Genomic DNA, 14,125 nt, shown 5'->3' with positions numbered 1-14,125 from the left:
ACTGCTGGCTCTGTAATTTGCAAACCTGTTTTCAAATAATAAGTGGACACAATAAGGAATCGTCAGTGCTGGTTAAGAGTCACGAAGAAAACAACCGCCCAGTAAGGATTTGTAATCCTTGAGCCTGGTGCAGCAAACGTGAGTGACAGAAGCACACATGCATTACTGTACATAAGGGAAGTACTTCTGTTTTGTTAAAGTGCGTTACGTAAACCATGAAGCTGGTTAGGTGTGAGTCAGTTACAAGGGAGGAGCAGCTGCAGAAGTGCACATGGCTTTTTCTGGGGGATTACCCAGCTTAGGAATAAAGGCCGTGCGCTGATTGGTCCAAGATCATGCCACTTAGCCAGCTCAACAGGTTGCTTGCATGGACTTATACCTGTCCAATGATGGGTTTTGAGGACCAGAGTTTCCGGCTGGTCGTGGTCAAGACCAGCCCGGGAGTCCCGAGTGCGCCCTTTTATGATCTAAATGGTGAGGAAGCTAAATGTGAGGGCACTGGCTGCAGGAAGTCATGATGGTGCTTTACAAAGTACCGCGGCTCTTGGACTTTGCAAAGGCTCCTGCTCACCTTCAGTTCAACAAATATGTCCTGACGGGTTACCGGCCGGTGTCCACAGCTGAAGAGTGCGTCAGGAGCCTCTTCTACATGCACAATGAGCTGGGGAACATCTACACACACGGTAAGTCCAGCAGTTATGCTTCTTTCAACTGGTGCATACATACCTAAACTAGAAAATGCCATTGCAGCCGTTCTTACTATACCTGAATCATCATTGAAATATATTTTTACACTTTATACGCAAAGCAAGTTTCTCTCACCTTGAATCGTATTAACCCGCAAACTAAACAAGCCACGCATGTCAACTCTCACTTATGGCCAGATACAAACACACTTGATAAGGATGGGTAATGAGGATATGGGGTATTAGCTGTAATCTGCCCTGGGAATCAGAGCCCTGACAGTGTCCACTGGTTAACTGGGCCGTTGAAGGTGACCGACACCTCTGATCTGTAAATGCCCATACGGATCTTGAGTGAAGCATCCAAAGACAACTTTGCACAGATTCTGAGCTGCTGTAGAATAAGATATGTGTTAAGAAATCTTTAAAAGTTCTGGTTTTAATGTGAAACTTTTCAAGGCTGGCTCATGGAAAAAAACTGCAAAAAAGGGAAATTGGTCCATGCACAAACTAGAAACTTCATAGCCTTGAACTTCAGTAGGCCTTGTCGTCTTCTTGCCCCATTTTCAACATGGCTATTCCATAAGTTCATTAAACCTAACACTCTTACTAAGGGGAAGTGAAGCATATTAGCATTAGAGTGCTGCTCGAGCTTCTCTATGTATGTAACCAACTACTCATTTCTAGTAAAAATTACAATTAGACAGAGGAACCGTTTCGGTCCATTGAATTCCTCATATTGTTCTGCAACAGGCGGTACTTCTATGTGTTGCACTAAGGTACTGTGATTAAAATGCCACTACAAATTAAGCTGACACTAACCTACAGCAGTGGCACATACCTCAAAATACTCAACAAATTATTTTTATATTCTGCAGATTTCAGAAAAATAATGATGTTCTTTTTCCATCTTCCTGTCATTTCAGGAATTCCTTTCTTCCTTTTCTTGGTGCTGCTACCTTTTAGTATCCCCTGGAAGGAGGTGGACAGCATCTGGATATGTGTTGTCCACTATCTGGCCTGCCTCTGTCCCACCATGGGATCAGTGGTCTACCATTTGTTCATGAACCACGTGGGAGGAGAACACGTGTACGACACGCTGCTCTCCCTGGACATGGTCGGCGTCTGCCTAGTTAACACCCTCGGTAGGTTGACGAAAGAAAGTAAATGTAACCGCAGAGATTGCTCCTGATGCTAAGACCGGGACCAGAGGGGCTTACTGGTCATAACTAAGATGTTTTCAAGTTTTAAGTTTTTGGAATTCAAGCCATTAACAAGCATTGATAAGTTACAACAAAATTTTAGAAATGCTGAATACTATGGTTTTGATACAATTCAGGGGTGCCCCTGCATCCACATTTCTTTCTTATCTTCTAATTCTTATCCGGGTCCAGGTTGCAGGGGTAGCAGTGTTAGTAGATACCCACCTCCTCCAGTTCTTCTTGGGAGACACCAGGGCATTCCCTAAGCCAACTAAGAGATAATCTTTTCTGGTCAGCCTCAGAGCTTCCTCACAGTGGGACATACCTGAATCACTTCACCAAGGAGGTCCCCAGGAGGCATGCTAGTCAAATACCTGACCCAAATCAACTGGCCTCTTTTGATGTGGAGTAGCAACTCTCTCTAGCAGTAGTCCCACCAACGACCGAGTTTTTAACCCTTTAGTCTAGATCTCGGAGTATTGAGGATTGTCTGATTAGCAGACCTCAAAGCTCTGACAGGAGTGTGAACGTGAATAAGAATGGACAAAATACTGTGGTGGTCTTAAAAACAACCAATTAAGTCTTCAGGCAGATTAAAGGTATTGAACATTAAACAGTTCCTCCCAGAATCACTTAAGTCGGTCAATAAGCCTAAAAGTCTCATGTAAAGTCTTTTGCAAAGATAGTTCAAGCCTACCAAAAGTCAAAGTCAAGCCTCATTTAACAGTGCATGGGATTATCCACAACTTTAAGGCTAGACCTCAATAAATATCAGACTGATTGCCATAAAGTTTGTGTTTTTCAGAGGAACCCTGGATCACTCCTGATTTTTTTTCTTTAGTTCGACCTAATGGTTAACATTTGCTTCTGAAAAACAACAGCAAAAATAACAAGATACCAAACGATTTTTAGTGTTGACTAAAAATAACCATGCTGACAACAATGCCAGTAACAGCAACCTTGCATTATCTCTCCAGGGGCAATTCCTATCATTCATATCACCCTCCTCTGCTACCCAATCGTGCAACAGACTGCCTTGCTGGTCTATATCCTCCTGTCAGCCCACGGGATCTACTGTGCCACCACTGCCCGCACTAACGTCCGGCGCCTGCAATCGTTTGTCTGGCAGGCCTTGTTCCGTTTCAGCCTCTTCCTGTTTCGGGTTTATGGCAGCGGGGTAGGAAGCCCAAATTCCCTGCGTCTCTTTGTCATCATGGACTGTCTAGCTTTATTGGGAGGGCTTGTCAACATTGTCCAGATCCCTGAGCGCTTCAAACCAGGATTGTTTGACAACTGGGGCAACAGCCACCAGATAATGCATGTCATGGTTATCTGCTCAATTATCTACCTACACTGGGGCACACTGGAGGATTTAGCCTGGATTAAGAGCTACCAGTGTCCTGCTGAGTGATGCCAAGTGCAGCTAGTTCACGCATGCTTGCAGTCAAGGCTACACTTGAATTTAGCATTCAGTGAGGGAGGAGTATATGGAGGGCCGAAACTGCAAAAATCAATACTCTATAGATATATATATTAAAATATTAAAGAAATATGCCATTAACTGCCCAAAAATAACTACTGTAAATTAATATAGCCATTAATACGTTTATAAAATCGGATATAAAAATAAATGTTTTGATTTATTTCCATATTTACATTTGTATTCCCCCATTTATTTACCTTCCCATTTAATTTTCAATGTATAATTTCTCTAATTACCTAACTTATCAATTTATTTAATTTTCTAGCTAACTAGTTTAGCTAGCTTTAGATAACCCCACTCTAGGTAACGTAACTACGTTAGCTAACTTAGCTAGCCTATCTAAAGTAGCTAGCTTTAGTTAGAAGTTACATTCACACTTATTTAATCACAGCCCCTTATTCAGATAATGAAGCAGAAGTGCTTCAATAAATCTGACAATTAAATACTGATGTGTATAAAATAAGGTTGAAAAATGCAAAGGGGAAAAAAGTCCCCACAAAAAACCCCTATTCTTAAATGTAACGTTTACATAAAAAGCTAAATTAAAAGGGAAAGTCAATAAATATGAAGTTAATATACAGAAGCAAATTGTGTTTTTTTCTTAAAGTTACATTTAAAAAATGCACTTTAGTCCTAGCTGCTGAAATTCTTCACAGGGGAAGTTCATAATTTGACATTTTGCCAAAGAAGAATAAGAGGAACCTACAGTGTTCTAACTGTAAATCACATCATTGTATCTAATTGAAAATCCTGAACATACTTGATTTATAGAGGTCGATATGCAGTAGTTTGGGGGTGTAATGCCCTTAAATAGTTTTTTAAATGAAAGAAAAAAAATAACTGTGAGAAAGAAAATATCTATTTTTATATCTTGGTCCAATCTGTATTTAACCCATGAATGGTGATAAACGAGAGAAATAACAGGAGTAGTTGCATGCTTCTGCTGTTTAATTGCAAGAAAGATATATTGTATGTACACTTGACTCAAGAAGTCACTTATTTTGCTATTGCTATCATTTAAAATGAATGGGTTTTTGTGACTTGGCAAAAAAAAAAAATGTTAGATTCATCTTACTGCCCTTCTTGTGAATTGAGGATTTTCTGTCTTTAGCTTAAAAACCATCAAAACTGCATCAAAATTAAGTGAATTTATGGCCACTTTAGAAAATCAGGCATGTTCATTTGATTTGTAAAAGATGTGGCTGTTACAGGGGTGGAATTTCTCACGACTCGTTGTTTCATAACACATTGAACATTCCCATGTTTATCTGCAAAACTGAGGGCGGGTATCGGGAGAAGTCTGGGGTGTTTGTGTGGATCAGTCTTCATCTGAGCTACTGTTGTCCTCGGCGTCTGAAAGGTCGGCGATGGGAAACCGCAATATGGCAGCCACCCCGCTCAGCTGAGTCAGTTCTGGTGAGACAGTCCAGAATAAATCAAAAGGTGACACATCCTGTACTGCGGACTGGCTTTATATTTAATTATAAAAATCCAATCGGTGCAGTTGTAGCACAAATTCTTGACTTCTTATTTGAGTAAGACATCAATAAAGAGTGAGATTATCACTTTATGTGTGTGGCGTCATCAATTCACTGAGTCCAAATGACAGCGGTAAATTAATCCTACGCTTTATTTTTCATTATTTTACTCTTATTAGTGATTTCATGTTAAGTAACAAACCCTGCAGAAAAAAAGGTGCACAGAAATGCTCCCATTTGTTTCAGTGGTGCTCGACCAGGGATGACCATACAGGCCAGATACAGTTTTTTGAGGCTTAAGTGATGTAGCTATACATCAACAAAACCAGTGCAGAAGAGGAGAACAAATTAGCAGACATGGATTTAAACCATGATGGTATCAGATTAAAAAAAAATCCTATGCAATCCACTGCAAATGTTCATGTGAAATCAAATCCAGACGAAAATGCTAAAAAAGTTAAGAGGCATTTTTTTAGAAGTTGCCTGATGTAGTTCAAAAACTGTATATTAACATCAACTGTAAGGTTCACATATGAACAACAAGAGCATTTTTAGGTTGTGGCCCAACCCTCCAATATATCCAGATCTGGGACCAGCAATAGAAGAAGACCAGATTGTCACCCCTAGGCGCAAGTAATTGCTAACAGTTAACCGACTAATGTTAACGTAATGACAGCAGTTCAATACTTTAGTGCTGTTGCAGTTTTCCTAAAGTCTTGTTCAGGTTCATGAACTTCAACTACTTCAGCTTTTAGCGAGGGACAGGACTGTGAGAAGTTACTTGTCAAACTGAGGAAGTAAGGATGGCACTGTTGGTATCAGTACTGTGGCTGTAGTGATAGTAATGGGAATCTATGGGGGATTTTTTTACGCATTGAAAACAAACGTGACAGGACATCAAGTTGAAAAACGACAGCTCCTTAGAGCCTGAGAGAGCTAAAGAGTTAACTTCAACTACATGAAGGGAGCAATAACTTACGTTCACCCGAAACGTGAAGGCTTGAGAATATTCTGCATGGAAAAGAGAGAAAAAGTCATTAGCCTGATGTTTTCCAAAGTACTTTAAACATGTTCTAGCCAGCATGTAAATCTACAGGAGCCTGCATTTCTACTTTTAACAAAATTGTCACATATAGTACATAACAAAAATTCAGTTTTTAAGTCTACAAACATAGTATTTACAAAGTTACCTGACAGTGCCACCATTGTCTCTCACATTGTCCACCAAGCGAACGTAGCGACTCCTGGTGGGGATATCCTGATGCCTGACAAAACAAATTAAGCATTGAAATTGGGAGAACTGTGGGCCCGTAATGACGATTTTAAGGATATCCTCTTTTTTTCGTTATACTGATATGACAAAAATAAAAACACAGAAAGGAAAAGTTCTTTGAACGTACTCATCAGTATGTTAGTGAACATGTTACACATAAACAACAGCAGCAACGAGGCAGAATAACACTGCCTGTCAAAAGCATCCCTCATGCACACCTACCTGAACAACTTGTCGCTTACCAACAAGGTGTCGACAGCGAGGGCCTCAGCAGCTTTCTCCACATGAGCGAGGCTGTGAGGATGCAAAGATATGCAGGTTGTTTATAATCAGTGTTAACAATATAAGTTAACTGTTACATTCCATCATCAAGCACGCACCCGTAGAAGGCTCGGTCAGGCTCATGCTGCAGCATTTTATAGAAGTCCTCCAGGGCTTTCACCTCTCCGGCTGCCTGAGGAGGAAGACACAAAACAACAGGTCAAAATTATTTATGTCTCCAGTGAAAATAATTCATAATTCCACACAGATTAATACAATTTATAATAAAAAAAAATGTTTTTTGCTCAGAGTTTAAAAAGCTGTGTGCACAGTTTAGCAATCATATGCACAAATATGCACAAACTCTTAAATCACAGGATGCATAGTCACCTTCGTATCAGACAGCCTATTTGTCACAGTGGGGTCAGAAAGGACTTCTGCAAAACAACAGTTGTCTCAGTGAGTTTTCACCTTATGATGAGATCAATTTAACTTCGCTGTCAAGTGGCAGCAGCTCCTACCTTTGAGTGAGTACTTATGACCTGACGATGAGTGGACCAGCATGAATTTGGGCCGATTCTCCTGCAGGATCTTGTTGTCCTGCCGTACCGCCTCATTAAAGAGGTAGGTCGTAAACTGGTCCTTCACATAGCCTGGGCTGGCCACCAGGATGCACTTCACAACTGGCAGAAAGTAAGAAAGAAAAAAAATCTAAATCTCAACTCTTTTTAAATGATATCTTCTGTAAAGAGAAACTACCTGAACCAGCAGTTTACATCCACATCTGTCTAGATTTATATATGTAGTAAAACACAGAAGCAATTTAATAAAAGGTATTATGTTTACAGGAAAATAGAGGTTACTACTCTAAAACATGTATGATCCCACTGAAAAATATCCAGTGAGAGTGAAAAGTCTTCTTAAGTTATAACATTAATAAACAGTTTCAGGAACAAAACACAATGGTGCACATCACCATGAATGAAAGCTTCACAGCAAACATTAAACTGGAACTGTTACAATAAGTTAAAAAAAAAAAAGGCAGAAGTGTCTACGCGCACACAACAGCCTTACCATCAAAATTGATGTGACGGAGAATGGCTTGCATCACAGCTTCATAAAACTTCTCCAGTCCCTGCAAACAGACACTTTGACAGTAAGCACACAGGATGAAAAACTCTCTCAGTGTTACATCCCCAAAGAAAGGGGACAACCAAATTTTTTGTTACACTATCACAGAAATATCACAGAAAACAAACAAAAAAACTGAGGTTGACTTCCTGAGGCTAAAGAGAAATGTAATCCACTTGAACTCCACTCAATCCCATTTAAAAACATTTAAATATATTTGAATGTGTATATCTGCCTACTTTGTTTTAGTCAGTAAGCTCTTAACTCCCATGACATCTACACCAAAACACTCACGCAATATGAAAATTATAATTGGGTTGGCACACTGTGTACATTTTAGCTGTATCTTCATATTCAGATTTGACACTGTGCCCTTTTCAAAACGTCACTTCATTCCCGTTTGCTTGCTTTTAGAGCTCCCAATTCGCTAACAGCTGATCAGTTGCCTATAAATCATTTTTACCTTGTCGTGCTGTGTGCAGCTTCCTTTTCTCTTACGGGGAATGGTGACTTCCACTTTTGCACGAAGCAGCGTCATGGCAGGTGTCACGAGCACCAGGTTGGCCAGGCCTTCCTGCATTACCACAGCAGCCACATCTGCCCTCTGGGTCGGGTCACATGCCTGATCTAAAACGTAGACAATGATATAATGGAAACAAAAAGAAGAAGTTATATTTAAAACGTAATTGACAAAATTTCCAACATCTTCTACGGTGGTTTTCCTAATAAAGTGTTCGGTGATTTTATTCACTCGACTTACAATTTTTGCCATCTGGAAAAAGCTTTCACTGCTTGACCAGAATTTTAGAAAGAAAAGGTCTTTGTTTTGTTTATGACTGTTTATTTCAAGAATAAAAAAGGTTGATATAAAAATAGTAAAAGCTACTTTGAGCTGATCTTTTATTCGCCTGCTGAGATCGAACTGTGGACCCTTTTTGCGTGAATGTGTAAACCCCTACACTATTAACGATTAACTCAAAGTATATCTTATAAGAGAACTGTTGACAGCCTGTTGAATTTGAACAAATCTGAATAAAATGAGAAAACTAGCCAAACAGCTGCAGAAATTTTGAGAACAGTTACCAAAGCCAAGAAATTTCTATCTGCTATAATCAGTTCAATTTTATTTATTTAGTGTCAAATCACAACAACTGTCACCTTTATGTTGTAAGGTTAAGACCCTTCAATATCAGAGAGAAAACCCCCCAAAATCAGATAACCCCCTATGAGCAAGGACTTGGTGACAGTTGGAAGGAAAAACTCCCTTTTAACAGGAAGAAATCTGCAGCAGAACCAGGCTCAATGAGGGGCAGCCATCTTCATCAGAAAACAAGTAAGATGTTTTTTTATATATATATATATATATATATATATATATATATAGATATAACTTGTATGTATGTATGTATTTATATACAGCTTAAGAGTCTTTGTGACTAGTTGTGGTAGGAAGTACATGCTTTAAAATAATTGACAGTCAGACATAGCAGTAAACAGTTTATAGTTGTTTTGGTGGTCGGAGTACTGAGGTAGCATCTGCTTACCAATTCTATCCAGCACGACGCTGTCCCAGTTCTTTTTAGCCAGAGTGAACTTCCTGTTGAGCTCAAGCTCAATAGTGTGATAAGCCCCCATCTGAAGAGCAAAAAAATACAACACAATCACAACTACTTTTCATTTCAAACACAAGTTAGCCTGCATCCCAGGGTTGGGTGGTACGTGAGATTAAATCGGTTAATTTCTGCTTTTGTGCAACATGACAAAGTCATAAAATCAGAGACCGTAAAAGACAGAAACATTGGTTCTTGAGACAGCTGTTGATGGGGGAGCTTTCTTGGTGAAAAGTAAACAGACAAACCTACGATGCTCTATAAAAGTAAAAAAAACAAACAATGTTCAACCTAAAAATCAGATAATGGATCTGGTGTCAAGAAGAAAACCACAGCAGAAAAGCAGCTGACATTAGTTGCTTCGTTTTGGTGTCACTTATTTTTTATAATTTTTTTGCCTGTCCCGTTTGGCTCTTTTGCCATCAGAATTATTGTCTGAAGGCAAAAAGAGAAGCCCAACAGAATTACTTTACCAAGTGGACCATCCCTGCCTTGCCGTATTGGTCCATTTGATTGACCTTTGTTGTTATTATTTATTTATTTTATTTTATTTTCAGTTGTTACAGACAGGACAGACATGACCGGGGGGAGGGAGGGAAACAAAGACAGCGGGGAAGAGGAATAGTGATGGAGGGCAAAGAAAGGAGAAAAGAAAGGGGGGGGGGGGGGGGGGGGGGGGGCAAAAAAAATACATATCTCTATATATATATCATCTAAATAATATATCATAATAATATATCATTATTATGCAGCACATAAGATTTACAGCACACAGTGTTCTTTGAGATCGGAGCCAAAAAGGGTGTATTTTGTGTCTGTGAGCACCTGTGTGTACACCTGTGAGCATGAGCGCGCTTGTATTTAAAAGGTTCCTTCATGTAATGATCTGCTAGAGCAGGGGTGTCAAACTCAAATACACAGTGGGCCAAAATTCAAAACTGGAACAAAGTCGTGGGCTAACGCTAATATTTATTGAAATATATTTATTCCTCCAGATATAAGAATGAATCTTTTCTTATAGACTCAAACACGTTTTGCTGAAAAACTGAATATGGAACAAGCAAAGCTTAATACTAAACAATATATATATTAGCTGTATAATACCAGTAAGCCAGCTCTAATAGTAATTTGGTATGGCTTGGCCCGCGGGCCAGAGTTTGACACCTACAGTGGGGCAAAAAAGTATTTAGTCAGCCACCGATTGTGCAAGTTCCCCCACTTAAAATGATGACAGAGGTCAGTAATTTGCACCAGAGGTACACTTCAACTGTGAGAGACAGAATGTGAAAAAAAAAATCCATGAATCCACATGGTAGGATTTGTAAAGAATTTATTCGTAAATTAGGGTGGAAAATAAGTATTTGGTCACCTCAAACAAGGAAAATCTCTGGCTCTCACAGACCTGTAATGTCTTCTGTAAGAAGCTTTTCTGTCCCCCACTCGTTACCTGTATGAATGGCACCTGTTTGAACTCATCATCTGTATAAAAGACACCTGTCCACAGCCTCAAACAGTCAGACTCCAAACTCCGCCATGGCCAAGACCAAAGAGCTTTCGAAGGACACCAGGAAAAGTATTGTAGACCTGCACCAGACTGGGAAGAGTGAATCTACAATAGGCAAGCAACTTGGTGTGAAAAAATCAACTGTGGGAGCAATCATCAGAAAATGGAAGACATACAAGACCACTGATAATCTCCCTCGATCTGGGGCTCCACGCAAGATCTCATCCCGTGGGGTCAAAATGATCATGAGAACGGTGAGCAAAGATCCCAGAACCACACGGGGGGACCTGGTGAATGACCTGCAGAGAGCTGGGACCAAAGTAACAAAGGTCACCATCAGTAACACACTACAACGGCAGGGAATCAAATCCCGCAGTGCCAGACGTGTTCCGCTGCTGAAGCCAGTGCATGTCCAGGCCCGTCTGAAGTTTGCCAGAGAGCACATGGATGATACAGCAGAGGATTGGGAGAATGTCATGTGGTCAGATGAAACCAAAGTAGAACTTTTTGGTATAAACTCAACTCGTCGTGTTTGGAGGAAGAAGAATACTGAGTTGCATCCCAAGAACACCATACCTACTGTGAAGCATGGGGGTGGAAACATCATGCTATGGGGCTGTTTTTCTGCCAAGGGGACAGGACGACTGATCCGTGTTAAGGACAGAATGAATGGGGCCATGTATCGTGAGATTTTGAGCCAAAACCTCCTTCCATCAGTGAGAACTTTGAAGATGAAACGAGGCTGGGTCTTCCAACATGACAATGATCCAAAACACACCGCCCGGGCAACAAAGGAGTGGCTCCGTAAGAAGCATTTGAAAGTCCTGGAGTGGCCTAGCCAGTCTCCAGACCTCAACCCCATAGAAAATCTGTGGCGGGAGTTGAAAGTCCGTGTTGCTCGGCGACAGCCCCAAAACATCACTGCTCTCGAGAAGATCTGCATGGAGGAATGGGCCAAAATACCAGCTACTGTGTGTGCAAACCTGGTAAAGACCTATAGTAAACGTTTGACCTCTGTTATTGCCAACAAAGGTTATGTTACAAAGTATTGAGTTGTATTTTTGTTATTGACCAAATACTTATTTTCCACCCTGATTTACGAATAAATTCTTTACAAATCCTACCATGTGGATTCATGGATTTTTTTTTCACATTCTGTCTCTCACAGTTGAAGTGTACCTCTGGTGCAAATTACTGACCTCTGTCATCATTTTAGGTGGGGGAACTTGCACAATCGGTGGCTGACTAAATACTTTTTTGCCCCACTGTATGTGCTAGAGGGTGTGGGGAGCCACAGCCCCGACCTCCAGGGCATGAAACAGGTATGGAGGAGCTCAAGGCTCCAGACATCTCGGTGTCACTTATAATAAAAGACAGACGATGCTTTTTATGTCAGTCCTGACATAACCACACTGACACAGTGGAACAACCAGTCTTCACTCAGATGCTGGAAAATAAGTATGGAGTGTGGTCTAAACCATTTTCCAAAGGCTGCATTGACTCCTGCTATTGCTAGCCAGCTGATCCTACTGTTCTTCACTACAGCGTGCAGAATATGTAAAAGGTGCCAATGATGTCGTTGTATTGTCCACAGACGGAGGGCAAGTGCATTTTTTTTAATTTAAGACAGGTTCATATAGGAAACAGAAAATAAAAATAGTAAATATTTCACCCAGCCCATTTACAAGAGTGTTTATAAAACTCAGACCTTGACATATTGGTTCTCCTCTATGTTAGTTCCCTTTACTCTCAGCTGGCAGGCCTGGGTGTCGAAGTCGATAGTCTCCACACACAACGTCAGAGTAGTTCGGACTCTCGAGCTGCCCACGCTTCCTGTAGGGGACTCGGTCTGCACCTTTCTGTGGGAAAAGGACAGAAGCCGAAGCTTTAATTGCTGCACTGATGATGAGCTGTGTATTTTTCAGAACAAAACACTAAGGTAGAAGAGTAATGCTGAAAGCTATAACAATCCTTGAATAACACAGAATGACTATAATAAACACAACTTCACGCCGGTGTCAGAGCATCGCTCCACACACTGAGTCACAAAGAGGCATAAACTTGAGTTACAGCTACATCAAAGCTGCCCGAGGGATGTGGGTGTTTTTTTGTTTGTTTGTTTGTTTGCTTGAACATTCTGGTATATCAACTACAATGATCCCACCAACACTGAATGGAATACCGATACAAATACTCAAAAATGGAAACTTGCACTGCAGATATAACTAGAACTTTTATTAAAGATTATAGGTGGAGGGGAAAAATTGACGTGGTGATATTGTATTGTTACACGAAGACTAAATATGATATTTTATTGAATAAATTCCGATACTCTAGGAATACTACAAACAAGAGGCCTGATCCCATGCACCACCATCCTGAGACAATGTTAACTTAGTCTGACCGAGTGACTTACTATCATAATGGAGGACGTGTGGTCTAATTAATATCTACCTTAATTAGATAATATCAAAATTCATACAATAATCAGGATACATGAATACCATATATTTCTAAAGTATTTCTACAAAGCAGTCTTGCACACACAACCTTTCTTTTGCAACTTAATTGTTACAGTGAGTGTCTAATCTTTAACTTCTTTTGCCAGCATATTTTACAAACCCATGAAATGAAGAAAAAAATGAAGAAATCTGCATTATTACAGGGCTTCACCTGTGTCTTTGTGTAATATATTGATTATTACCTGATAGTCGAGGCTCTTAAGCTGTCCCCCACTTGGAGCAGGTTGTAGGTATGCCACATATCCTCCGCCTCCTCGGGCACCAGAGTCACCTGACTGAATTAAGCGTTGGTGATCAATAAGCCAGGATCTGCACTCGTGTGGTTTTCGTATACAATTTTTTTTTTAAAATAGATATGCTCCCAATTTAAGATGCGAAGGTGGTAAAATGGCACAGGAATTCCCAAAGTACACAGTGTGTATTACTATATTTATTTACACAAGTTTGTTTGGTTTACTCCCTAAGGTGTGGTTTGTCAATTCAGTCTGTAAAGCTAAAGCTAAACCAGAAGTTGTAACATGTTAGTAAAGGTTCAGTTTTAACACATATTAAGACAAAATGGTCGGTTGGCTTATTATTACAAAACCCACACCTCTCCCGTTCTCTGAGTGTACACGGGAATGCAACTCACTACACTGACACATGTATAGTCAGCTACAACACAGCAAGCTGGTTAGCCTACTAGCATTAGCCATCAGCGCTCACTCACCCGGCATTATCTTTCTCAATATCTTTATGGAGCAACTTCATGGTTGGATGATTGTATGATACAAACCGAATTATTAGTGTAAAATATATAGGTTAGCAGCTGTCCGGCTAAGGGACATGTTTATCTCTTAGTGAAATAACAAATTAGCCAAGCCATCTCCCAACTTTACAATGAATCACTCGCTGCGTGTTGCCAGGCGCTGGGACATTGCGTCAGCGCCCAAATACGTCGCCTGTTCTTCCAATCATGGTCACTTCCGTGGGAGTAGC

At 40.4% G+C, this 14,125-nt stretch overlaps 2 protein-coding genes across 3 annotated transcripts; one reads left to right on the top strand and one right to left on the bottom strand.

The window, feature by feature from the left end:
• Nucleotides 1-93: 93 nt before the first annotated feature.
• On the top strand, nt 94-4,431 carry paqr4b (progestin and adipoQ receptor family member IVb). The gene is made up of 3 exons (XM_080873720.1): nt 94-683; nt 1,610-1,828; nt 2,863-4,431. Exons 1-3 carry the CDS (start codon nt 515-517, stop codon nt 3,294-3,296), a joined length of 822 nt encoding a protein of 273 aa, XP_080729846.1. The 5' UTR covers nt 94-514; the 3' UTR covers nt 3,297-4,431.
• An 83-nt stretch (nt 4,432-4,514) lies between these two features.
• pelo (pelota mRNA surveillance and ribosome rescue factor) lies at nt 4,515-14,094 on the bottom strand. Of its 2 annotated transcripts, none has more exons than XM_080873718.1 (13): nt 13,857-14,094; nt 13,330-13,422; nt 12,334-12,484; nt 9,056-9,146; nt 7,975-8,138; nt 7,455-7,515; nt 6,902-7,063; nt 6,771-6,817; nt 6,500-6,573; nt 6,362-6,413; nt 6,037-6,111; nt 5,826-5,857; nt 4,515-4,781 (listed from the first exon to the last, which is right to left on the bottom strand). In XM_080873718.1, exons 1-12 carry the CDS (start codon nt 13,895-13,897, stop codon nt 5,828-5,830), a joined length of 1,041 nt encoding a protein of 346 aa, XP_080729844.1. In that variant the 5' UTR covers nt 13,898-14,094; the 3' UTR covers nt 4,515-4,781; nt 5,826-5,827. The 2 variants fall into 2 exon arrangements, with proteins under 2 accessions (XP_080729844.1, XP_080729843.1); XM_080873717.1 differs by having other exon boundaries at nt 6,342-6,413; nt 13,857-14,092.
• Nucleotides 14,095-14,125: the final 31 nt, after the last annotated feature.

Source organism: Rhamphochromis sp. 'chilingali' (assembly GCF_963969265.1).
Source record: "Rhamphochromis sp. 'chilingali' genome assembly, chromosome: 22".
Taxonomy (NCBI): domain Eukaryota; kingdom Metazoa; phylum Chordata; class Actinopteri; order Cichliformes; family Cichlidae; genus Rhamphochromis; species Rhamphochromis sp. 'chilingali'.
This window is presented reverse-complemented; position numbering and strand designations above follow the sequence as displayed.